Here is a 26,904-nt window from a genome sequence, read left to right as displayed (position 1 = left end):
CACTGGCGGGTGAAAGCAAAACTAGGGGACATAGCCTCAAAATAAGGGGAAGTAGATTTAGGACTGAGTTTAGGAGGAACTTAATCACCCAAAGGGTTGTGAATCTATGGAATTCCTTGCCCAGTAAGCAGTTGAGGCGCCTTCATTAAATGTTTTTAAGATAAAGATAGATAGTTTTTTGAAGAATAAAGGGAGTAAGGGTTATGGTGTTCAGGTCGGAAAGTGGAGCTGAGTCCACAAAAGATCAGCCATGATCTCATTGAATGGCGGAGCAGGCTCGAGGGGCCAGATGGCCGACTCCTGCTCCTAGTTCTTATGTGACTTCTGTCATGCACCCATGCTTCGAGTTCACACACCCAGCGTCTCAGTATCATTCCCGGTGTTGCCTATCAGCAGTCCTGGTTGCTTGATGACTTTCGGTTTAACCTGCAGGCCGTGCAAATCGGGAGACTGAGGAGGTTAGCCCATGTTCCCGTATCGAGGTCGCATTTTACCAATGTGTCGTTCGGCATCACTAGAGTCTGTTTCCGATGGTTTCAGCTTCATCATCGCTATTGTGCCAACTGGTCAGTAAGACTTCTTCAGTTGTCATGTTTGTACTCATCGTGTCGTTGGTTGAAATCGAGATCTACGAAAAATAATTCTTCAAGGGACATCTCATCAATCGCATTGACTGTCCCGGTTTGGTCCACTGTAGGACGCGAAAAACATTGTTTCGCAAAATAATTTGTGCGATCACACTTGGAACATAAATTTCCATATGCTGGACATTGCTGTGGGCCATGCCGAATGCCACATTGTGGCATAAAATGGCGGACCCAGTTGGCTGCATTGGTCGCCCGCACTGAGACCATGTTTTTTATTGAACTGCGTCACAGTGCTGATGGTGCTGGCTCCGTCTTCCTCCATATCAGCACCAAAATGCTTCAAACTGAATGTACTGATTTACTGTGCAGCCAGCTCACTCGCATGGCAAATCCTAATCACAGTTTCCAATTTCAGGTGGTCTTCCCATAACACTCTCTCACGGAGCTCATCATTCGATATCCCAAATTCTATTTGGTCACGGATCATCAATGATTTTAGATTACTGAAATTGCAGGACTGGGAATTCAGCCTCAAGTCGGTTACAAAGCTGTCAAAAGATTCACCTGGTTTCTGGGTACACGTATGAAATATGTAACGTTCAAGTGTTTTGTTTTTCTTGGGAGAGCAATGCCTCATTGTCGCTCTTGCTTTCCTCTTCGTTGTCAAAAGCGAAAGTATTGTAAATTTCAATTGCTTGAGGAGCTGCCACCATGAGCATAATGCAATGTGCCTCTTGTCAGGTTGTGCCTGCAGGCCAAAGCCTGAGACATAGAGTTTAAACTGCTGTTTGAAAACGTGCCAGTTTTCGTCTATGTTACCTGAGACTTGAAGCTGGTGGGGTGCCTTTAAACCTTCCATCTCGAACTTCACCATCGTTTGTTGCGTTGAGTTGCAGATGGCCGTAGTTCACCAGATCGGCAGAAGAAGAATCTCTTTTGTTCTTCGGCTTATCTCGCCTCATCTTTTCTGTCGTTATCTTTAAACGTTCTTTACTCCTAGTACCATGCTGCGTTCTGTGATATAACCATTGTAAAGAGATACACAGAACATCGAGTTGTTTAACTAGAAAGATGATTTATTAACAAACACGTGGAAAGATAACTAACAGATTACTACACAGACAGTAACTACTAAACAAATTCACTGAATTCTCCTGGAACTACTCTATGTGTGACCATCCTCTCAGATGTCCTACTACCATCTGCTAGGTATCTCAAGTCACGTGAAGGATGTCTGACACCACCAGCTGGTTAGAGGTCACATTAATATCTACAAAACTGTGCACAGGCATATCACCGCAGACAGCTGCTGACCCCGAATAGCTGGCTCACCACCTTGTGGCATTTGCCCAGTCCCAGCACCCTTCGCCTTGCTGCTGCCCACCGGCCCTCCTCAGCCCTGCCCAAGTTGAGTCACCCTTTGCTGCTCGATGGCCGCTGACCGGCGGGCTCACCTCATTATTGTTGCCGCCCTGCCCTCAGCCCTGGGCTGGGAAACCTGCTGGCTGAGCCTTTCTTTGCAAGAACAATACAGTATCTTCTGCTTGAGTCTCTCTTCCTCTTCACCTCGTCTCCTCTCGTTCCTCCTGCACCGCCTCAACCTCCAGACAAGTCTGTTTCCTGCTCTAAGGGGACTCAACCAATCAGAGTCTGACATCGCTCTACATTGCTCAAAATGAGCCTAACAGCAAATGCGCTGATTGGTGCTCACAGATACCAACCGCCTTGACGCCCCTTATTGTCGGGTCCTGTGCCTGAGTACAGTATGTTTCATTGTACATCCACCTCGAGATACGAGGAACTGCAGCGGCTGAGAATCCTCTCTCTCTGTTTCTATATAAGTGATTAAGAGAACCAGACAGTGAGAGGAAGAAATTAGGTGACAGAAAGACACACACACATAGAAACACCCACACACGGACACACACACACACACATAGAAACACACACAGGGATGGGAACACACACACAGGAACACCTAACACACACACGGAAGGACGTACACAGACACACATGGACACACACAGTCACTCACATGGGCACACACACACGGGTACACATTGGCACAGACACGCACGGGCACATATATGGGTACATATAGGCGAACACACAGACACACACATGGGTACATTTGGGCACACACTCTCGGACACACACAGGTACACACGGGCACACACAGACACACACATGGAAGGACACACACGTGGGTATTCACATGGGGACACACACAAGGGCACACACAGACACACAGGTACATTTGGGCACACACATGCGGAGACACACGGGCTCACACTGGTGTACACACGGGTACACACACACATGGACACATGCGGCACATGTACACAGACACATACACAGGCACATACACACATATGGACACACCCGGGCATTGGCACACAAACACACATGGACACCCGGCTAAGGGACATAGAGAAAGAAAGAGACGTATGGAGAGGGACAGAAAGGTGATAGATGGAAAGAGAGAAACAAGAGAGGAGGAGACAGAGAGAGTAGACAGAGGCTGGTTCATAATGAATCTCTAGGTGGCTGTAATCAATCCTTGTGAAATTGTTAACATTTCATGGATCTGGTATATGGTCAATCTATATTCAAGATTAGCACAGTAAACATTGTTGATATTGAGAAATCAGAAACTGCTCCAAATTTCTGATGTAATTGCTTCTATCCACTTATCAATTTACTGGTCAATTATTCTGTTTGGTGGTTTACAGATTTTCTGAAATTGAGGGAGATCTCAGGATAATGTGTGAAATAACAAGTCACCAAAATATAAAGATGAGAGTTTTTGTTCGATGCCTGCGTGTCTAATACATTCCTGTCCTGGAAATATATTGTGAGATTTCCGCTCAAACAGCTACTTGTGTAACAGCTGATCTTCTTCTCAGGATGCCTATAATATTGACCAGTTAAGGAACCCGGATGAAATCCTGCCCTCAACCCCAATCAGAGGAAAGCAACCAATCAGAAGAGATGCTCCCTTCAATTATGGGCAGCCCCATTATCCCAGGAAACCCCCGACTGATCCCAATGACATCAAAGATTTCATTAACGAGGTGAGTGGTCAAAGAGGGAGCTCAGAGACCAATGGGACAAACCCTAATCCGCCAAATACACCTATCCGCACACTTTGTTCCTGGTCATTGTAAAGTGATCTGCATCTGCTTCAGCATCCTGTACACACACCACTAACAGTTATACTGATCTCACTGGCCCAATTGGGAAAGGTTTCTTAATATAGGAAATCATTTTATTAACTGTAGTTATTAATAACTATTCACTGGAGTTATTACAATAGTTTTCCAATGATATGATCATTATATGGAGCAGTAATTTTCATACTTACTGAAAAGTATGTTATATAGTGGACACACACAGTCACTCACATGGGCACACACACACACGTTAGATAGTGACATGGATTGTCACAGAGATGATAAGAAAACTGTATAAACGTGGCAGTAAGTATTCAAAAAGATCTGGTCTCCCTGTGCTGGGCACAGATTTGAGTGTGATTGCCTTTGTGGGCGCGATCGAACAGAAAGGTTTTGACGTGTCATTTCAGGCAGTTTGGTGGGGAGTGTCCCACTGGCTCTGTCGGTGAGATCCCTACTGCTATCTATCCACACATAGAGCGCGATTTCACTGCTGCCTTGTGCCCGGCAGGTTAAACCAAAAGTCACCCCCCTGCCATCTAACTAGCCACGATGTGGAGATGCCGGCGTTGGACTGGGGTGAGCACAGTTAGAAGTCTTACAACACCAGGTTAAAGTCCAACAACTTTGTTTCAAACACTAGCTTTCGGAGCGCGGCTCCTTCCTCAGGTAAATGAAGAGGTAAACATGCAGGTTGAATCTGTGATTAAGAAAGCGAATGCAATGTTGTCATTTATCTCAAGAGGGTTGGAATATAAAAGCAGCGATGTGCTACTGAGCCTTTATAAGGCTCTGGTTAGGCCCCATTTGGAGTACTGTGTCCAGTTTTGGGCCCCACATCTCAGGAAGGACATACTGGCACTGGAGCGTGTCCAGCGGAGATTCACACGGATGATCCCTGGAATGGCGGGTCTAACATATGATGAACGGCTGAGGATCCTGGGATTGTATTCATTGGAGTTTAGAAGGTTAAGGGGAGATCTAATAGAAACTTACAAGATAATACATGGCTTAGAAAGGGTGGACGCAAAGAAACTGTTTCCGTTAGGCGAGGAGACGAGGACCCGTGGGCACAGCCTTAGAATTAGAGGGGGTAAATTCAGAACAGAAATGCGGAGACATTTCTTCAGCCAGAGAGTGGTGGGCCTGTGGAATTCATTGCCGCGGAGTGCAGTGGAGGCCGGGACGCTAAATGGCTTCAAGGCAGAGATAGATAAATTCTTGATGTCGCGAGGAATTAAGGGCTACGGGGAGAATGCTGGTAGGTGGAGTTGAAATGCCCATCAGCCATGATTGAATGGCGGAGTGGACTCGATGGGCTGAATGGCCTTACTTCCACTCCTATGTCTTATGGTCTTATGGTATGTTCCAGAAACATTTATAAAAATTCAAAGATGCAAGACAATGCTTAGAATGTGAGCATTTGCAGGTAATTGAGTTTTTACAGATCCAGAGAGAGGGCTAACCCTAGGTTAAAGAGGTTTGAATTATCTCACGCCAGGACAGGTAGGTAGGATTTCGCAAGCCCAGGCCAGATGGTGGGGGATGAATGTAATGTGACATGAATCCCAGGTCCCGTTGAGGCTGCACTCATGCGTGCGGAACTTAGCTATAGGTTTCTGCTCAGCGATTCTGTGTTGTCGCATGTCCTGAAGACCGCCTTGGAGAACACTTACCCGGAGATCAGAGGCTGAATGCCCTTGACTGCTGAAGTGTTCCCCGACTGGAAGGGAACATTCCTGCCTGGTGATTGTCGTGTGATGTCCGTTCATTCGTTGTCGCAGTGTCTGCATGGTCTTGCCAATGTACCACGCTTCGGGGCATCCTTTCCTGCAGCGTAAGAGGTAGACTACATTGGTCGAGTCGCACAAGTATGTACCGCGTACCTGGTGGGTGATATTCTCACGTGTAATGGTGGTATCCATGTCGATGATCTGGCACATCTTGCAGAGATTTCCCTGGCAGGGTTGTGTGGTGTCGTGGTTGCTGTTCTGAAGGCTGGGTAGTTTGCTGCAAACAATGGTTTGTTTGAGGTTGCGCGGTATCTAACTAACCTGCACAGATCTTCACCAGCCGCAATGAGGCCGTTAAATCGCACCCTTTATCATTGACTTGATATAGATGTAAGCTCTATTTGAGGAATACAACTGCAGGTGCAACAGGCTGAAAAATATGTGACAGATGGGACGCAACTTAACCACAGCATTGCGCCAGGCGCGAATATGGGCGTGCCGGTTAAATAGCAGGAAATGCCAAAATCGAGACTCGTGCCAGTGTGAAGCAGTTTGCTATCTAACTGGCCTCATCCCTGGACGTGATTCAATGGCTGCGTTGTGTTTAAGTGAGAGCATGACGAGGTTGTTAAATCCCAGGATCCTGTTGGAATTTTATAGGTTTCTGTGAGACCCCCCCCCTCACTGTTCTGAACTCCAACGAATACAATTCTAACCAACTCAATCTCTCCTCATATGTCAATCCCACCATTGACATGAATCCATCTGACAAACCTTCTCTTCACTCCCTCGATAACAACAATATCTTTCCTCAGAGAAGGAGACCAAAACTGCACATGATATTCCAGGTGTGGCCTCACCAATAATTGCAGCGAGACATCCCTGCTCCTGTACTCGAATCCTCTCGCAATGAAGGCCAGCATACCGTTTGCCTTCACCACCTGCTGTACCTGCATGCTTAACTTCAGTGACTGGTGTACGAGGACACCCAGGTCTCATTGCACATTCCCCTCTCATAATTTATGGCCATTTTGATAATAGTCTGCCTTCTCGTGGATAACCTTGGGCTGGATTCTCCGCTGTCGGGATTCTCCATTTCACCGGCAGCCCGGGGATGTCTGGACAGTGTGGGGCTACCCACTAGGGGAAATCCCATTGGCTGGCTGGCGAGACGGATAATCCCACCTCTCGTATTTTGCCCACTCACTCAACTTGTCCATATCGCACTGAAGGATCTCTGCATCCTCTGACTGCAGTTTCCCTTGGATGTTCCTACCTCCGCCTGATGTGCAACTGTGTGCTGACCAGATTGTACCTCAGAAGCCGGTCCACTAATGTCACCCGCCGAGGGGTATGTCTGTGCGCTGGTGGGAAATGGTGGTGGCAGCTGTGACGCCTCAATGGTGGTCTCCCTGGAGCTGTCCTTTGAGGTGGACTCTTGGGTGGCAGGGAGAGGAATGACTCCAGATGCCTGGCCCCACAATGGAGATCCTGCGAGAGAATGGACATGTGGCCAGGGAAAGGGAAGGATCATTTTGTCTGACATGAACGTAAGGCAGGTCATAAGAACATAAGAACTAGGAGCAGGAGTAGGCCATCTGGCCCCTCAAGCCTGCTCCGCCATTCAATGAGATCATGGCTGATCTTTTGTGGATTCAGCTCCACTTTCCGGCCCGCACACCATAACCCTTAATCCCTTTATTCTTCAAAAAACTATCTATCTTTACCTTAAAAACATTTAATGAAGGAGCCTCAACTGCTTCACTGGGCAAGGAATTCCATAGATTCACAACCCTTTGGGTGAAGAAGTTCCTCCTAAACTCAGTCCTAAATCTACTTCCCCTTATTTTGAGGCTATGTCCCCTAGTTCTGCTGTCACCCGCCAGTGGAAACAACCTGCCCGCATCTATCCTATCTATTCCCTTCATAATTTTAAATGTTTCTATAAGATCCCCCTCATCCTTCTAAATTCCAACGAGTACAGTCCCAGTCTACTCAACCTCTCCTCATAATCCAACCCCTTCAACTCTGGGATTAACCTAGTGAATCTCCACTGCACACCCTCCAGTGCCAGTATGTCCTTTCTCAAGGAGACCAAAACTGAACACAATACTCCAGGTGTGGCCTCACTAACACCTTATACAATTGCAACATAACCTCCCTAGTCTTAAACTCCATCCCTCTAGCAATGAAGGACAAAATTCCATTTGCCTTCTTAATCACCTGTTGCACCTGTAAAACAACTTTCTGTGACTCATGCACTAGCATACCCAAGTCTCTCTGAACAGCGGCATGCTTTAATATTTTATCATTTAAATAATAATCCCGTTTGCTGTTATTCCTACCAAAATGGATAACCTCACATTTGTCAACATCGTATTCCATCTGCCAGACCCGAGCCCATTCACTTAACCTATCCAAATCCCTCTGCAGACTTCCAGTATCCTCTGCACTTTTCGCTTTACCACTCATCTTAGTGTCATCTGCAAACTTGGACACATTGCCCTTGGTCCCCAACTCCAAATCATTTATGTTAATTGTGAACAATTGTGGGCCCAACACGGATCCCTGAGGGACACCACTAGCTACTGATTGCCAACCAGAGAAACACCCATTAATCCCCACTCTTTGCTTTCTATTAATTAACCATTCCTCTATCCATGTTACTACTTTACCCTTAATGCCATGTATCTTTATCTTATGCAGCAACCTTTTGTGTGGCACCTTGTCAAAGGCTTTCTGGAAATCCAGATATACCACATCCATTGGCTCCCCGTTATCTACTGCACTGGTAATGTCCTCAAAAAATTCCACTAAATCAGTTAGGCACGATCTGCTCTTTATGAACCCATGCTGCGTCTGCCCAATGGGACAATTTCTATCCAGATGCCTCGCTATTTTTTCCTTGATGATAGATTCCAGCATCTTCCCTACTACCGAAGTTAAGCTCACTGGCCTATAATTTCCTGCTCTCTGCCTACCTCCTTTTATAAACAGTGGTGTCACATTTGCTAATTTCCAATCCACCGGGACCACCCCAGAGTCTAGTGAATTTTGGTAAATCATCATTAGTGCATCTGCAATTTCCCTAGCCATCTCTTTTAGCACTCTGGGATGCATTCCATCAGTGCCAGGAGGCTTGTCTACTTTTAGCCCCATTAGCTTGCCCATCACTACCTCCTGAGTGATAACAATCCTCTCAAGGTCCTCACCTGTCATAGCCTCATTTCTATCAGACGCTGGCATGTTATTTGTGTCTTCCACTGTGAAGACCGACCCAAAAAACCTGTTCAGTTCCTCAGCCATTTCCTCATTTCCCACTATTAAAACTCCCTTCTCATCCTCTAAAGGACCAATATTTACCTTAGCCACTCTTTTTTGTTTTATATATTTGTAAAAACTTTTACTGTCTGTTTTTATATTCTGAGCAAGTTTACTCTCATACTCTATCTTACTCTTCTTTATAGATTTTTTAGTAGCTTTCTGTTGCCCCCTAAAGATTTCCCAGTCCTCTAGTCTCCCACCAATCTTTGCCACTTTATATGCTTTTTCCTTCAATTTGATACTCTCCCTTATTTCCTTAGATATCCACGGTCGATTTTCCCTCTTTCTTCCGTCCTTCCTTTTTGTTGGTATAAACCTTTGCTGAGCACTGTGAAAAATCGCTTGGAAGGTTCTCCACTGTTCCTCAACTGTTCCACCATAAAGTCTTTGCTCCCAGTCTACCTTAGTTAGTTCTTCTCTCATCCCATTGTAATCTCCTTTGTTTAAACACAAAACACTAGTATTGATTTTACTTTCTCACCCTCCATCTGTATTTTAAATTCCACCATATTGTGATCGCTCCTTCCGAGAGGATCCCTAACTATGAGTTCATGAATCAATCCTGTCTCATTACACAGGACAAGATCTAGGACCGCTTGTTCCCTCGTAGGTTCCATTACATACTGTTCTAGGAAACTATTGCGGATACATTCTATAAACTGCTCCTCAAGGTTGCCTTGACCTACCTGGTTAAACCAATCGACATAGAACGATACAGCGCAGTACAGGCCCTTCGGCCCACTATGTTGCACCGACATGGGAAGTCAAAAACTAAAGGCCATCTAACCTATGCTAAGCCATTATCATCCATATGCTTATCCAATAAACTTTTAAATGCCCACAATGTTGGCGAGTTCACTACTGTTGCAGGTAGGGCATTCCACGGCCTCACCACTCTTTGCGTAAAAAACCTACCTCTGACCTCTGCCCTATATCTATTACCCCTCAATTTATGGCTATGTCCCCTCGTGCTAGCCACCTCCATCCGCGGGAGAAGGCTCTCACTGTCCACCCTATCTAACCCTCTGATCATTTTGTATGCCTCTATTAAGTCACCTCTTAACCTTCTTCTCTCTAACGAAAACAACCTCAAGTCCATCAGCCTTTCCTCATAAGATTTTCCCTCCTTACCAGGCAACATCCTGGTAAATCTCCTCTGCACCCGTTCCAAAGCTTCCACGTCCTTCCTATAATGAAGCGACCAGAACTGTACGCAATACAACAAATGCGGCCGTACCAGAGCTTTGTACAGCTGCAACATGACCTCATGGCTCCGGAACTCAATCCCTCTACCAATAAAGGCCAACACATCATAGGCCTTCTTCACAACCCTATCAACCTGGGTGGCAACTTTCAGGGATCTATGTACATGGACACCGAGATCCCTCTGTAGATTAAAATCCCCCATGATAACTGCTGTACCATTTCTACATGCATCAGTTATTTCTTTGTTTATTGCCTGCCCCACCATAACGTTACTATTTGGTGGCCGATAGACTACTCCTATCAGTGACTTTTTCGCCTTACTATTCCTGGATTCAACCTTATCCTCCATAGCACCGATGACATCCCTTACTATTGCCCAGATGTCATCCTTAAATAACAGAGCAACACCACCTCCCTTACCATCCACTCTGTCCTTCCGAATAGTTTGATACCCTCGGATATTTAACTCCCAGTCGTGACCATCCTTTAACCATGTTTCAGTAATGGCCACTAAATCATAGTCATTTACGATGATTTGTGCCATCAACTCATTTACTTTATTCCGAATACTACGAGCATTCAGGTAAAGTACACTTATGTTGGTTTTTTTACCTCTGTTTTGAATCTTAACATCTCCAGTTTTATTCCTTTTGTTATTACTGGGCCTATTCACTGTGCTCCCCTCAGTCACTGTACCTTGTACTGTCGCCCTTTTAGATTTCTGACTATGTCTTCTCTGCCTTGCACTTTTCCCCTTACTTCCTTTTGCTTCTGTCCCTGTTTTACTACCTTCCAACTTCCTGCATCGGTTCCCATCCCCCTGCCACATTAGTTTAAACCCTCCCCAACAGCTCTAGAAAACCCCCCCCCTAGGACATCGGTTCCAGTCCTGCCCAAGTGCAGACCGTCCGGTTTGTACTGGTCCCACCTCCCCCAGAACCGGTCCCAATGCTCCAGGAATTTGAATCCCTCCCTCTTGCACCATCTCTCGAGCCACGCATTCATCCTATCTATCCTGACATTCCTACTCTGACTAGCTCGTGGCACTGGTAGCAATCCTGAGATTACTACCTTTGAGGTCCTACTTTTTAATTTAACTCCTAACTCCCTGAATTCCGCTTGTAGGACCTCATCCCGTTTTTTACCTATATCGTTGGTGCCTATGTGCACCACGACAGCTGGCTGTTCACCCCCCCCCCCCCCCCCCCCCAAGAATGTCCTGCAGCCCCTCCGAGACATCCTTGACCCTTGCACCAAGGAGGCAACATACCATCCTGGAGTCTCGATTGCGTCCACAGAACCGCCTGTCTATTCCCCTTACGATCGAGTCCCCTATCACTATAGCCCTGCCATTTTTCTTCCTGCCCTGCTGTGCAGTAGAGCCAGCCACGGTGCCATGAACCTTGCTGCTGCTGCCTTCCCCTGGTGAGCCATCTCCCTCAACAGTATCCAAAGCGGTATATCTGTTTTGCAGGGAGATGACCGCAGGGGACACCTGCACTGCCTTCCTACTCTTACTCTTTCTTTTGGTCACCCATTTGCTATCTCCCTCAGTAACTTTCACCTGCGGTGTGACCAACTCGCTAAACGTGCTATCCACGACCTCCTCAGCATCGCGGATGCTCCAAAGTGAGTCCATCCGCAGCTCCAGAGTCGTCAAGCGGTCTAACAAGAGCTGCAACTGAACACACTTCTTGCACGTGAAGGAGCCAGGGACAGTGGACGTGTCCCTGAGCTCCCACATCGCACACAAGGAGCATGACACGGGTCTGGGATATCCTGCCGTGTCTTAAACCTTAGGTAAACTTATACAACTGCAATTTCAAAATAAAAATAAATAAATTAGACAATGAAAAGAAAAACTACTTACCAGTCACTTACTAGGGTTAAAAAGCACCTCCTCTCCACCCAGCTTCGAATGCCCAAACTCCCTCTTGCTGGGTCTTCTTTGGCTCACTGGGAGAACTCACCCAGGGTTTCAGATGCTCTCTGGTTCTCTCCCTTTCCTGATTACCTCACTGCACCAAATTCCCAAGTTGCAATTCCCACTCTGGATGTGCCTCACTCCGGCTGTGTCTTCTTGACAAGCGCAAGTCATCTGGGTGAAGAGGCAGTGGAACCTCACCTCTGCAACGCAGGCCAACCTCGCTGTCGGTGACTGCATTCTCCTTGGTCAACCCCGAGATTTCCTCATCCGGGGGGGGGGGGGGGGGGGGGGGGGGTTGGTGGGGGGGGGGGGGGGGGGTTGGGTGGGTGGGGGGGGGGTGAGGACTCAAATATCTGGTACTCCATCCTGAGTCTTGGCCCTTTGCCAGTTATTATGGGTTAGCCTCCCCTGCAGGGACAAAGAGAGGGTATTGTGAGCCATGAGCTTGATGGGTCAGGAGGGTCTACAGCAGATTAAGGATTAAGCAGATTAAGCTCCTGAGGAAGGAGCTGCGCTCCGAAAGCTAGTGTTTGAATCAAACCTGTTGGACTTTAACCTGGTGTTGTAAGACTTCTTACTGTGCTCACCCCAGTCCAACGCCGGCATCCACATCATCGCTACCATCGACACCGCAAACTGCCGGCTCAAAGTGGAGAGGATCTCCAGGAAGATTGCGCATATAGACACTGACCTGAGGAAGGAGCTGCGCTCCGAAAGCTCGTGTTTGAAACAAACCTGTTGGACTTTAACCTGGTGTTGTAAGACTTCTTACTGTGCCCACCCCAGTCCAACGTCGGCATCTCCACATCATGTCTACAGCAGATGGCATGTGTGGGCCACACACCTGAGCATGAAGGGGTTGTGCTGGTGGGTGTCAGGAGGTTCTGAGGAGCAAGTATGAAGATCGGATGTGGGGAGGGTGCAAGGTGTCAGCCAATAGATTGTGGGGGGATGGAATTGGGAATTTGAGGGGTGGCAGGCGGAACTGATGCCAGGAGAGAGGTGGTAACTTACCCTGGCAGCTCACTGGAAGTCTGGTGGGCTGGTTTAGCTCCGTGAGCTAGACAGCTGGTTTGTGATGCAGAACAATGCCAGCAGCGCGGGTTCAATTCCCGTACCGGCCTCATCGAACAGGCACCGGAATGTGGCGACGAGGGGCTTTTCACAGTAACTTCATACTTGTACAAGGTTATTATTATAAGTCGTTGATCTTCTTCCTACATTGGATGGCGGTCCTCCTGGTCATGCTGCCCGCACTGACAGCCGCTGCCTGACAGGTGCTTTTGGTGACCCCCCCCTCGGGGGAACAGGGTGTCCGGTCTCGCACTCACAGTGTTGAGAAACCTGACCAGGTCGGCATCCCCAACGTGAGGAGCAGCTCTGCACACTGCCAGCTTGTGTGTTGACCGAGAGTGAGTGATGAGAGGGTGTCTGGTTAGCGGCGAGACGCTGAGGCGTGGGTCCGCTGAATCAGTAATGGCGAGAAGCTCGTGGGGGCCATTTACACCACTAAATGCCGTTAAATACGGGCCACGATCTCACCAAAACGGTTGTCGAGGAACACCTCACCCACCGCTCCCAAATGACACTTAGAAATGTTTCCGTTAAATCGCACCCATCATCTCAACAGTTTCTATCTCATGGATTTCAGAAGCAGATGAAAATCTAACCATAATGCAAACTATCCACTAACAGTGCTTCCTTTGAAGTCACACGCCATTACTCCATATTAATATTGATGTTGTCTGTGTAGACCTGTACCATCCAATTTGCTGGTAGCACCATATACCACTGCCTCTCTCCCCGGCAGTACCGTGTGCACCGGTCTCTCCCCCTGGCAGTGCCGTGCGCTCTGGTCCCCCTCCCCTGGCAGTGCTGTGTGCTCTGATCCTTCTCCCTGGCAGTGCCGTGATCTCTGGTCCCTCTCCCCTGGCAGTGCCGTGTGCTCTGGTCCCTCTCCCCTGGCAGTGCCGTGTGCTCTGATCCTTCTCCCTGGCAGTGCCGTGCGCTCTGGTCCCTCTCCCCTGGCAGTGCCGTGCGCTCTGGTCCCTCTCCCCTGGCAGTGCCGTGCGCTCTGGTCCCTCTCCCCTGGCAGTGCCGTGCGCTCTGGTCCCTCTCCCCTGGCAGTGCCGTGCGCTCTGGTCCCTCTCCCCTGGCAGTGCCGTGCGCTCTGGTCCCTCTCCCCTGGCAGTGCCGTGCGCTCTGGTCCCTCTCCCCTGGCAGTGCCGTGTGCTCTGGTCTCTCCCCTGGCAGTGCCGTGCGCTCTGGTCCCTCTCCCCTGGCAGTGCCGTGTGCTCTGGTCCCCCTCCCCTGGCAGTGCCGTGTGCTCTGGTCCCCCTCCCCTGGCAGTGCCGTGCGCTCTGGTCCCTCTCCCCTGGCAGTGCCGTGCTCTCTGGTCCCTCTCCCCTGGCAGTCCTGTGAGCTCTGGTCCCTCTCCCCTGGCAGTGCCGTGCGCTCTGGTCCCTCTCCCCTGGCAGTGCCGTGCGCTCTGGTCCCTCTCCCCTGGCAGTGCCGTGCGCTCTGGTCCCTCTCCCCTGGCACTGCCGTGAGCTCGGGTCCCTCTCCCCTGGCAGTGCCGTGCGCTCTGGTCCCTCTCCCCTGGCAGTGCCGTGCGCTCTGGTCCCTCTCCCCTGGCAGTGCCGTGCGCTCTGGTCACTCTCCCCTGGCAGTGCCGTGCGCTCTGGTCCCTCTCCCCTGGCAGTGCCGTGTGCTCTGGTCCCTCTCCCCTGGCAGTGCCGTGCGCTCTGGTCCCCCTCCCCTGGCAGTGCCGTGCGCTCTGGTCCCCCTCCCCTGGCAGTGCCGTGATCTCTGGTCCCTCTCCCTGGCAGTGCCGTGCGCTCTGGTCTCTCTCCCCTGGCAGTGCCGTGCGCTCTGGTCCCTCTCCCCTGGCAGTGCCGTGCGCTCTGGTTTCTCCCCTGGCAGTGCCGTGATCTCTGGTCCCTCTCCCCTGGCAGTGCCGTGCGCTCTGGTCCCTCTCCCCTGGCAGTGCCGTGCGCTCTGGTCCCTCTCCCCTGGCAGTGCCGTGCGCTCTGGTCTCTCCCCTGGCAGTGCCGTGTGCTCTGGTCCCCCTCCCCTGGCAGTGCCGTGATCTCTGGTCCCTCTCCCCTGGCAGTGCCGTGCGCTCTGGTCCCTCTCCCCTGGCAGTGCCGTGCGCTCTGGTCTCTCCCCTGGCAGTGCCGTACGCTCTGGTCCCTCTCCCCTGGCAGTGCCGTGCGCTCTGGTCCCTCTCCCCTGGCAGTGCCGTGCGCTCTGGTCCCTCTCCCCTGGCAGTGCCGTGCGCTCTGGTCCCTCTCCCCTGGCAGTGCCGTGCGCTCTGGTCCCTCTCCCCTGGCAGTGCCCTGTGCTCTGGTCCCTCTCCCCTGGCAGTGCCGTGATCTCTGGTCCCTCTCCCCTGGCAGTGCCGTGCGCTCTGGTCCCTCTCCCCTGGCAGTGCCGTGATCTCTGGTCCCTCTCCCCTGGCAGTGCCGTGCGCTCTGGTCCCTCTCCCCTGGCAGTGCCGTGCGCTCGGGTCCCTCTCCCCTGGCAGTGCCGTGATCTCTGGTCCCTCTCCCCTGGCAGTGCCGTGCGCTCTGGTCCCCCTCCCCTGGCAGTGCCGTGTGCTCTGGTCCCCCTCCCCTGGCAGTGCCGTGCGCTCTGGTCCCCCTCCCCTGGCAGTGCCGTGCGCTCTGGTCCCTCTCCCCTGGCAGTCCTGTGAGCTCTGGTCTCTCCCCTGGCAGTGCTGTGAGCTCTGGTCCCTCTCCCCTGGCAGTGCCGTGCGCTCTGGTCCCCCTCCCCTGGCAGTGGTCTCTCCTCGGGCTGCTGTCATGGTGTCCATATTAACTTTTCCTTTTGTATTTTTGCAGGGATTGGATGCGGCTGATAATGACCCAAATGCCCCCCCGTATGACACTGCTCTGATCTATGACTATGAGGGGGAGGGCTCCCTGGCTGAGACTCTGAGCTCCATCACATCCCTGGCCTCAGATTCAGACCAGGATTACAACTACCTCAGTGACTGGGGCCCTCGCTTCAAGAAGCTGGCTGACATGTATGGTGACCACTAATTCTCGGTCTTGCTGACATCCTCATAGTTTCAGTCTGTGGAAATGTATCATTTTGACTGAATTACTAAATGTCGGAAATTATTCTCATTCTTTATTAATAATTTGATGGGTTTCCAACTGAATTCTGAGCCACAATTCTGTGGTGCGGGACACAACAGTCAAATCTTTTATCTCGGGTGTCAGTGGGTGAGGATGATATTGAGAATATTGTCGGGTGAGAATGATATTGTCAGTGGGTGAGGATGATATTGAGAATACTGTGGGTGGGTGAGGATGATATTGTGCTGAAAGTGTTGTAAACACAGCCTGTCAGACTGGTATCCTTCCCAAGAACCAGAAGGTCAACAGGTTCAAAAAGAAAGAGATAGAGAAAGTGAGAGAATGACACAGAGAGACATGGGCATGGAGATGGGCGGAGAGACAGATACACAAAATGTAGATGGAGAAGAGAGATGGAAACTGGGGAAGATAGTGACAGAGCGTGTGAGAAGAGCAAGAGAGAGAGGGAGAAAGAGATTGGGAATGAGTGACAGAGAGGGGGTGGGATATGGTTACACAGGGCGAGTAAGAAAGAAAAAAATACAGAACAAAAAAGAGCATAAAAGTGTGAGCGTTGGATAGGGCATAGGGTGTGTGAAGGTGGGGAGTAGGATGGAGCACAGGGTGTGTGAAGGTGGGGAGTAGGATGGGGCACAGGGTGTGTGAATTGGGGAGTGGGATGGGGCACAGGGTGTGTGAAGGTGGGGAGTAGGATGGGGCTCAGGGTGTGTGAAGGTGGGGAGTGGGATGGGGCACAGGGTGTGTGAAGGTGGGGAGTGGGATGGGGCACAGGGTGTGTGAAGGTGGGGAGTGGGATGGGGCACAGGGTGTGTGAAGGTGGGGAGTGGGATGGGGCACAGGGTGTGTGAAGGTGGGGAGTGAGATGGGGCACAGGGTGTGTGAAGGTGGGGAGTGGGATGGGGTACAGTGTGTGTGTGTGAGGGTGGGGAGTGTGATGGGGTACAGTGTGTGTGTGTGAGGGTGGGGAGTGTGATGGGGTACAGTGTGTGTGTGAGGGTGGGGAGTTGGATTGGGTACAGTGTGTGTGTAAGGGTGGGATGGGTTACAGTGTGTGTGAGGGTGGGGAGATGGATGGGGTCCAGTGTGTGTGAGGGAGGGGAGTGTGATAGGGTACAGTATGTGTGTGAGGGTGGGGAGTGGAATGGGGTACAGTGTGTGTGTGAGGATGGGGAGTGGGATGGGGTACAGTGTGTGTGAGGGTGGGGAGTGGGATGGGGTACAGTGTGTGTGTGAGGGTAGGGAGTGTGATGGGGTACAGTGTGTGTGTGAGGGTGGGGAGTGGGATGGGGTACAGTGTGTGTGAGGTTGGGGAGTGGGATGGGGTACAGTGTGTGTGTGTGTGAGGGTGGGGAGTGGGATGGGGTACAGTGTGTGTGAGGGTGGGGAGTTGGATGGGGTACAGTGTGTGTGTGAGGGTGGGGTGTTGGATGGGGTACTGTGTGTGTGTGAGGGTGGGGAGTTGGATGGGGTACAGTGTGTAAGGGTGGGGAGTTGGATGGGGTACAGTGTGTGTGTGAGGGTGGGGAGTTGGATGGGGTACAGTGTGTGTGTGAGGGTGGGGTGTTGGATGGGGTACTGTGTGTGTGTGAGGGTGGGGAGTTGGATGGGGTACAGTGTGTGAGGGTGGGGAGTTGGATGGGGTACAGTGTGTGTGTGAGGGTGGGGAGTTGGATGGGGTACAGTGTGTGTGTAAGGGTGGGATGGGTTACAGTGTGTGTGAGGTAGGGGAGTGTGATGGGGTACAGTGTGTGTGTGTGAGGGTGGGGAGTGGGATGGGGTACAGTGTGTGTGTGAGGGCGGGGAGTGGGATGGGGTACAGTGTGTGTGTGAGGGTGGGGAGTGTGATGGGGTACAGTGTGTGTGTGTGAGGGTGGGGAGTGGGATGGGGTACAGTATGTGTGTGAGGGTGGGGAGTGGGATGGGGCACAGTGTGTGTGAGGGTGGGGAGTGGGATGGGGTACAATGTGTGTGAGGGTGGGGTGTTGGATGGGGTACTGTGTGTGTGTGAGGGTGGGGAGTGGGATGGGGTACAGTGTGTGAGGGTGGGGAGTTGGATGGGGTACAGTGTGTGTGTGTGAGGGTGGGGAGTGGGATGGGGTACAATGTGTGTGAGGGTGGGGAGTTGAATGGGGTACAGTGTGTGTGAGGGTGGGGAGTGGGATGGGGTACAGTGTGTGTGAGGGTGGGGAGTGGGATGGGGTACAGTGTGTGTGTGAGGGTGGGGTGTTGGATGGGGTACAGTGTGTGTGAGGGTGGGGGGTTGGATGGGGTACAGTGTGTGTGTGAGGGTGGGGAGTGGGATGGGGTACAGTGTGTGTGAGGGTGGGGGGTTGGATGGGGTACAGTGTGTGTGTGAGGGTGGGGAGTGGGATGGGGTACAGTGTGTGTGTGAGGGTGGGGAGTGGGATGGGGTACAATGTGTGTGAGGGTGGGGAGTTGAATGGGGTACAGTGTGTGTGAGGGTGGGGAGTGGGATGGGGTACAGTGTGTGTGAGGGTGGGGAGTGGGATGGGGTACAGTGTGTGTGTGAGGGTGGGGTGTTGGATGGGATACAGTGTGTGTGTGAGGGTGAGGGGTTGGATGGGGTACAGTGTGTGTGTGAGGGTGAGGGGTTAGATGGGGAACAGTGTGTGTGTGAGGGTGGGGAGTTGGATGGGGTACAGTGTGTGTGTGAGGGTGGGGAGTGGGATGGGGATGTGTGTGTGTGAGGGTGGGGAGTTGGATGGGGTACAGTGTGTGTGTGAGGGTGGGGAGTGGGATGGGGTACAGTGTGTGTGTGAGGAGTGGGGTGGGGTACAGTGTGTGTGTGAGGGTGGGGTGTTGGATGGGGTACAGTGGGTGTGTGAGGGTGGGGAGTTGGATGGGGAACAGTGTGTGTGTGTGAGGGTGGGGAGTGGGATGGGGTACAGTGTGTGTGTGAGGGTGGAGAGTGGGATTGGGTACAGTGTGTGTGAGGGTGAGGGAGTGGGATGGGGTACAGTGTGTGTGTGAGGGTGGGGAGTTGGTTGGGGTACAGTGTGTGTGTGAGGGTGGGGAGTGGGATGTGTGAGGGTGGGGGAGTGGGATGGGGTACAGTGTGTGTGTGAGGGTGGGGAGTTGGATGGGGAACAGTGTGTGTGTGAGGGTGGGGAGTGGGATGGGGTACAGTGTGTGTGTGAGGGTGGAGAGTGGGATTGGGTACAGTGTGTGTGAGGGTGAGGGAGTGGGATGGGGTACAGTGTGTGTGTGAGGGTGGGGAGTTGGTTGGGGTACAGTGTGTGTGTGAGGGTGGGGAGTGGGATGTGTGAGGGTGGGGGAGTGGGTGGGGTACAGTGTGTGTGAGGGTGGGGAGTGGGATGGGGTACAGTGTGTGTGAGGGTGGAGAGTGGGATTGGGTAGTGTGTGTGAGGGTGAGGGAGTGGGTTGGGGTACAGTGTGTGTGTGAGGGTGGGGAGTTGGATGGGGTGCAGTGTGTGTGAGGGTGGGGAATGGGATGGGGTACAGTGTGTGTGTGAGGGTGGGGAGTGGAATGGGGTACAGTGTGTGTGTGTGAGGGTGGGGAGTGGGATGGGGTACAGTGTGTGTGTGTGAGGGTGGGGAGTGGGATGGGGTACAGTGTGTGTGTGTGAGGGTGGGGAGTGGGATGGGGTACAGTGTGTGTGTGTGAGGGTGGGGAGTTGGATGGGGTACAGTGTGTGTGGGGGTGGGGAGTGGGATGGGGTACAGTGTGTGTGAGGGTGGGATGGGGTACAGTTTGTTTGGGTGAAGAGTTGGATGGGGTACAGTGTGCGGTGCGTGAGGGTGGGGAGTTGGGTGGGGCTAGCGGGTGGGGAGTTGGGTGGGGCTAGCGGGTGGGGAGTTGGGTGGGGCTAGCGGGTGGGGAGTTGGGTGGGGCTAGCGGGTGGGAGTTGGGTGGGGCTAGCGGGTGGAGAGTTGGGTGGGGAGTTGGGTGGTGTTAGCGGGTGGGGAGTTGGGTGGGGCTAGCGGGTGGAGAGTTGGGTGGGGAGTTGGGTGGGGCTAGCGGGTGGGGAGTTGGGTGGGGTTAGCGGGTGGGGAGTTGGGTGGGGTTAGCGGGTGGGGAGTTGGGTGGGGCTAGCGGGTGGGGAGTTGGGTGGGGCTAGCGGGTGGGGAGTTGGGTGGGGCTAGCGGGTGGGGAGTTGGGTGGGGTTAGCGGGTGGGGAGTTGGGTGGGGTTAGCGGGTGGAGAGTTGGGTGGGGCTAGCGGGTGGGGAGTTGGGTGGGGCTAGCGGGTGGGGAGTTGGGTGGGGCTAGCGGGTGGGGAGTTGGGTGGGGCTAGCGGGTGGGGAGTTGGGTGGGGCTAGCGGGTGGGGAGTTGGGTGGGGCTAGCGGGTGGGGAGTTGGATGGGAGAATGTGGGACTTCGCTCGAGAGCCAGTGTAACAGAGGTTCCTGGTGGGCCTGATCTGGAGCTGACCTTGTGTTCCCGTGCTAGTGGACTAACATCAAGATGTTGGAAGTTGAGCAGACTGAGACCTGAGATATTGTCCTTTGCACTGTTATTATTTCAGCTCTCTTCATGGTGTGTATCTGTTTCCCCTTTTTCTGTCGTGTCAGCTGTTCCTGACACCGATCTGTATTAAATTCTGTTGGCGGTCAGTATTGCCAATTCACAAACCTCGTCTATATTGTCATTTGTAGCTATGATTTCGCTGTCTGGTTTTTACTGTCTGGCCAATTTACCTTGGGTATCTGAATCCACATCATTGATATCGATCAGAAAGTGTCCTGGTCCCAATACAGAACCAGCACCCTGAGACATCTCACGCAGCACCTCATTCCCCTCCTATAACTCCTCTACTCGTCTGCTCATTTCTGACCCATTCCTGGCAGGAATCAGGTGAGATTGCAAAATAAATGGTAGATTTAAAATGGAGCGCAACAGCAGAGAGACCTGAGAATCACAGAATTGTTACGGGGCAGAAGGAGGCCACACAGCCCATTGTGTCCACACCAACACTCCAAACGAGCATCATGACTTTGTGCCATCCCTCTGCCTTTTCCCTCAACATTGTTTTGATTCAAACCATCATCTAATGTCTGTTGAATGCCTCAGTTGAAATTGCCTACACCCTTTCAGGCAGCGCATTCCAGTCCCGACCCACTCGCTGTGTGAAGTTTTTTCTCACATCACATTTGCAAAATTTGGGTTTGAGTAGGGTGATCATGGCTCGGCACAACATTGAGGGCCGAAGGGCCTGTTCTGTGCTGTACTGTTCTATGTTCTATGTTCTTTTGAATCTGTGTCCTCCTCTCGATCCGTTTACGAACAGGAAGTTTCTCCCTGTCTACTCTGCACAGCCCCCTCATGATATTGAACATCTAGATGAAATCAACACGATTTTGGTGCATTTGGTGAGATCGGAGCCAGTATTCAGCAGCACTTAGTGCCGAAAATGAGCCTCCACTAGATTCCCACCATTACTGGCTGTCTCTCTGTCAGTCTCGACGGACTCGGCCTCAGTGTCTCGCCGCTAACCAGACGGAACTGCTTTTAAACGCTGATGCACTATCAATTACAACAAGATAAGAGTAGAGTGTAATCGAGGCTTTATTACGGAGAGATGTGGAGCCTCCCACAGCTGCTGCCAAAATGGCTGCAGCTCGGAAAGCACACACATTTATACTCCGCCTACTGGGCGGAGCCAGCAGGCAGGGATCTACCCGTGTACCTGTAGTACAGGAGCCTTACTGTATTACACCTCATATGTGATATATATATATACAACAGTGGTGACTACCACATTCACCCCCTGTTAAAAAAGAGTCCAGCGGGGGTAGTGGAAGGCTATTTACATGCATAGGTTAACATTTTAAGAAAAGTTTACAAATTAAGACGATTGGGCGCCTTGATCCTCCGTTGTGAGTGCCCCAGTCCCGGTGGTGATGCAGGCGTCGGTTCGGTCGGCGGTGACTCCGGGTGCCTGTCGACCTCATCTCCATCGTCCTGGAGCGGGGGCTGTGGTGAGGTGCGCTGGGGGGAGGAAGGGTGGCGCCGGGGCAGGAGGGGTGGGGGTGGGGACCCAGCTGGTGCCAGGCCCCTGAGGGAGACTGTGTCTTGGCGGCCGTCGGGGTACGCCACGTAGGCGTCCTGCGGGCTAGCATGGAGTAGCTGTACCCTCTCAACCAACGGGTCCACCTTGTGGAGCCGCACGTGCTTGCAGAGGAGAACGGGTCCTGGAGCTGCCAGCCACGTTGGGAGTGAAACCCCGGAGGTGGTCTTCCTGGGGAAGGCAAAGAGACATTCATGGGGGGCTTCATTAGTCACAGTGCAAAGGAGCGACCGAATGGAATGAAGGGTGTTGGGGAGGATCTCCTGCCAGCGGGAGGCTGGGAGATTTCTAGAGCCCAGGGCCAGCTGGACGGCCTTCCAGACCGTCCCATTCTCCCGCTCAACCTGTCCGTTTCCCCGGGGGTTGTAGCTGGTCGTCCTGCTCGAGGCGATGCCCTTGCTGAGCAGGTACTGGCACAGCTCATCGCTCATAAATGAGGATCCCCGGTCGCTGTGGATGTAGTCAGGGAAACCGAACAGAGCGAAGATGGTGTTGAGGGCTTTGATGACGGTGGCAGATGTCATATCGGGGCAACGTAGGGGAATCTGGAGTATTCGCCGACCACGTTAAGGAAGTATGTGTTTCGGTCGGTGGAGGGAAGGGGCCCTTTGAAATCCACACTGAGGCGTTCAAAGGGACAGGAGGCCTTCACTAGGTGCGCCCAGTCTGGCCGGTAGAAGTGCGGTTTGCACTTCCCGCAGACCTGGCAGTCTCTAGTGACCGGCCTGACCTCCTCAATAGAGTAGAGCAGATTGCAGGCCTTTATGAAGTGAAAAAACCGGGTGACCCCTGGGTGACAGAGATTGTGTAGGGTCCGGAGTCGGTCCACTTGTGCGCTGGCACATGTACCTCGGAATAGGGCATTGGGGGGTTCATTGAGCTTACCGGGCGATACAAAATCTCGTAATTGTAGGTGGAGAGCTCGATACTCCACCTCAAGATTTTATCATTTTTTGATCTTGCCCCGCTGTGTGTTGTTGAACATGAAGGAAACTGACCGTTGGTCAGTGAGGAGAGTGAATCTCCTGCCGGCCAGGTAATGCCTCCAATGTCGCACAGCTTCTACGATGGCTTAGGCCTCCTTCTCAACAGAGTGATGAATTTTGGAGGCATGGAGGGTGTGTGAAAATGAATGCCACGGGCCTGCATGCCTGGTTCAGGGTGGCGGCCAGAGCGACGTCTGATGCATCGCTCTCGACTTGGAAGGGGAGTGTCTCGTTGACCGAGTGCATCGCGGCCTTGGCGATGTCGGCCGTGATATATTTGAAGGTCTGGTGAGCCTCGGAAAACGGTGGAGTGAATGAGTGGGTGGGCATTGTCCACATAGTTAGGGACCCAGTGGGCGTAGTACGAGGTGAACCCCAGGCTTCGTTTGAGGGCCTTGGGGCAGTGGCGAAGAGGGAGTTCCATGAAGGGGCGCATGCAATCGGGGTCGGGCCCTAGAACTCCATTTTGAACCACATAGTCGAGGATGGCTAAGCGGTTGGTGCTGAACACGCACTTCTCCTTGTTGTACGTTAGGTTGAGGAGTTTGGCGGTGTGGAGGAATTTGGAAAGGTTAGCATCGTGGTCCTGCTGGTCGTGGCCGCAGATGGTGACGTTATCCAGGTATGGGAAGGTGGCCCACAGTCCGTACCGGTCAACCATTCGGTCCATCTCCCGTTGGAAGATCGAGACCCCGTTAGTGATGCCGAAGGGAACCCTAAGGAAGTGGTAAAGGCGGCCGTCCGCTTCGAACGTGGTGTACGGGTGGTCCGTCTTGCGAATGGGGAGCTGGTGGTAGGCAGATTTCAGGTCCACTGTTGAGAAGACCCGGTATTGTGCAATCTGATTGACCATATCAGATATGCGTGGGAGCGGGTACGCGTCGAGCTGCATGTACCGATTAATGGTCTAACTGTAGTCAACGACCATCCTGTTTTTCTCCCCAGTTTGCACAACTACCACTTGGGCGCTCCAGGGGCTGTTGCTGGCCTCGATAATGCCTTCCCATAGCAGCCGCTGGACTTCAGACCTGATGAAGGTCCTGTCCTGGGAACTGTACCGTCTTCTCCTGCTGGCGATGGGTTTGCAATCCGGGGTGAGGTTTGCAAACAGGGAAGGCAGGTCGACCTAAAGGGTTGTGAGACCGCAGACAGTAAGGGGTGGTGGGGGCCCGCCAAATTTCAGGGTCGGACTCTGGAGGTTGCACTGGAAGTCCAGGCCGGGTAGCCGGGCAGCGCAGAGGTTAGGGAGGACGTAGAGCCGGAAGCCGCTGAACTCTACGCCTTGGATGGTGAGGGTGGCGGTGCAGTACCCCCGGATTGCCACGGAGTGGAATCCTGACGCCAGGGAGATTTTCTGGTTAATGGGGTGTACCGTGAGGGAGCAGCGCCTTAGTCTACCGGGGTGGATGAAGCTCTCAGTGCTCCCGGAGTCAAGAAGGCAGGATGTCTTATACCCATCAACCTTCACTGTCGTCGACGCGGTCGCGAGGTTGTGCAGTTGGGACTGGTCGATCGTGATGGAGGCGAGACGCGGCTGGTATTGGAAGGCCTCTGGCTGGTCGGCGGCGGTTGCAGCCCATGAGCGGCCCAATGAGGTGTCCGACGAGCAGGGGCTCTGAGGCGGGGAAGATGGCGGTGCCCACGGGGCGCACGTGGTCTGAGACGAGGAAGATGGTGGCGCCCACAGGCCGCATATGGGTTGCGGGGTGGGCTGCAGGTGGGGGGTGCAGGGTCAATGGGCCTGGTTACAGCGGCGATTGAGCGGGCCTGGCATACAGCAGCGAAATATCCTTTCTTCCCGCAGGCCTTGCAGAGCGCGCTCCGCGCCGGGCAGCGATGCCAGGGGTGCTTTGTCTGTCCACCACCACTCACTCCCGGTCAACACACAAGCCTGGTGGTGCGCAGTGCTGCTCCTCACTTTGGGGATGCCAACCTAGCCAGGCTTCTGAATGTTGTGGATGAGAGGCAGGACACCCTGTTCTCCCGAGGAGGCCGGAGGACCAGCAGCAGGGTCAGCAGTACCGTCTGGGAGGCAGTGACAGAGCACTGCCGTCCAATATAGGAAGAAGATCAATGACCTCCACTGGGCTGCAAGGGTAAGTTACTACCTCCCTCCTGGCATCAGTTCCACCTTCCAACCCTCCGATATCCACCCCACAGCCACAAATCACTTGCTGACTCTTCGCATCCTCCCAACAAGCGATCTTCAAGCTTGTTGCTCGGCACCCCTGCCACCCACAGCACAACCCCTTCATGTCCAGTTGTGGCGCCCACACATGCCATCTGCTATTGACCCTCCTGGCCCATCAAGCAAGTGGCTCACAAAGCCCCCTCTTTGTCCCCACAGGAGAAGAAAGCCCATAATAAGCAGGAAGGGGCCAAGACTGGGGGGGGGGGGGGGGGATTTGAGTCCTTATGCCCTATGAGGAATGGGCTCTGGAGATCACGGGGTTGAACGAGGAGAGAGCAGTCACCGACAGCGAGGTCGGCCTGCGCCAGAGAGGTGAGGGTCCACCGCCCCTTCACCCAGATGACCCGTCTGAACTGAGTCATTCCTGTCAGACAGAATGATCCTTGCCTCTCACTGACCACATAGAACATAGAACAGTACAGCACAGAACAGGCCCTTCGGCCCTCGATGTTGTGCCGAGCAATGATCACCCTACTTAAACCCACGTAACCCGTATACCCGCAACCCAACAATCCCCCCATTAACCTTACACTACGGGCAATTTAGCATGGCCAATCCACCTAACCCGCACATCTTTGGACTGTGGGAGGAAACCGGAGCACCCGGAGGAAACCCACGCACACACGGGGAGGACATGCAGACTCCACACAGACAGTGACCCAGCCGGGAATCGAACCTGGGACCCTGGAGCTGTGAAGCATTGATGCTAACCACCATGCTACCGTGAGGCCCCTATTGATTGTCTCGCAGGATCCCCATCTGATGAGTCATTCCCTCCCACCCTCCGCCATCCAAGAGAACACCTCGGAGGAGGACTCTGAGACTACCATCGGGGCACCACAGCTATCCCCTCACCTTCCACCAGCGTAGAGACACACAGAACAAAGGCTGGGGAACTAAATTTGTACTTTGCTTCTGTCTTCACAAAGGGAGACATCAACACCAGTTTTAGTGAGGAGCTGAAGGAAATTAGTATTAGCAGAGAAACAGTTTTGGGGAAATTAATGGGATTGAAGGTGGATAGCTCTACAGGGCCTGATAATCTTCATCCCAGAGTACTTAAGGAAGTGGTCCGAGAAATAGTAGATCCATTGGTTGTCAATTTCCAAAATTCTTTGGACTCTGGAATGGTTCCTCGAGATTACAGGGTAGCGAATATAACCCCACTATTCAAAAAGGGAGGGAGAGAGAAAACGGAACTATAGACCAGTGAGATTAACGTCGGTAGTACGGATGTTGCCATTATCAAGGATTTCATAGCACAGCATTTGGAAAGCAGTGGTGTAATCAGACAAAATCAGCGTGGGTTTAAGAAAAGAAGATCATGCATGACAAATCTACCGGAATTCTTTGAAGATGTAACTAGTAAAGTTGACCAGGGAGAACTGGTGGATGTGGTTTATTTAGCCTTTCAGAAGGCTTTCGACAAGGTCTCACATAACATCTTAATATGTAAAGTTAAACCGCATGGGATTATGGGTACTGTTTTGGGATGGATAGAAAGTTGGTTAGCAGACAGCAAGCAAAAAGTTGGAATAAATGGGTCTTTATCTGATTGGCAGGCGGTGACTAGTGAGGTACCGCAGCGATCTGTGTGAGGATTCCAACTGTTCACATTATATATTC

At 52.3% G+C, this 26,904-nt stretch overlaps 1 protein-coding gene across 1 annotated transcript in view; it reads left to right on the top strand.

Moving 5' to 3' along the window:
• cdh15 (cadherin 15, type 1, M-cadherin (myotubule)) overlaps positions 1-16,687 on the top strand; it is a 72,612-nt gene extending 55,925 nt beyond the window's left edge. Inside the window, exons 9-10 of the mRNA XM_038808429.1 lie at positions 3,494-3,661; positions 15,793-16,687. Of these exons, the coding sequence (XP_038664357.1) occupies positions 3,494-3,661; positions 15,793-15,993 (369 nt within the window). The 3' untranslated portion in view covers positions 15,994-16,687. The remainder of the gene's footprint in view (positions 1-3,493; positions 3,662-15,792) is intronic.
• The last annotated feature ends 10,217 nt before the right edge of the window (positions 16,688-26,904 follow it).

The sequence above is a fragment of the Scyliorhinus canicula genome, chromosome 9, assembly GCF_902713615.1.
Source record: "Scyliorhinus canicula chromosome 9, sScyCan1.1, whole genome shotgun sequence".
Lineage (NCBI taxonomy): Eukaryota > Metazoa > Chordata > Chondrichthyes > Carcharhiniformes > Scyliorhinidae > Scyliorhinus > Scyliorhinus canicula.
The sequence above is the reverse complement of the archived record's forward strand: the minus strand, read 5'-3'. Positions and strand labels throughout refer to the sequence as shown.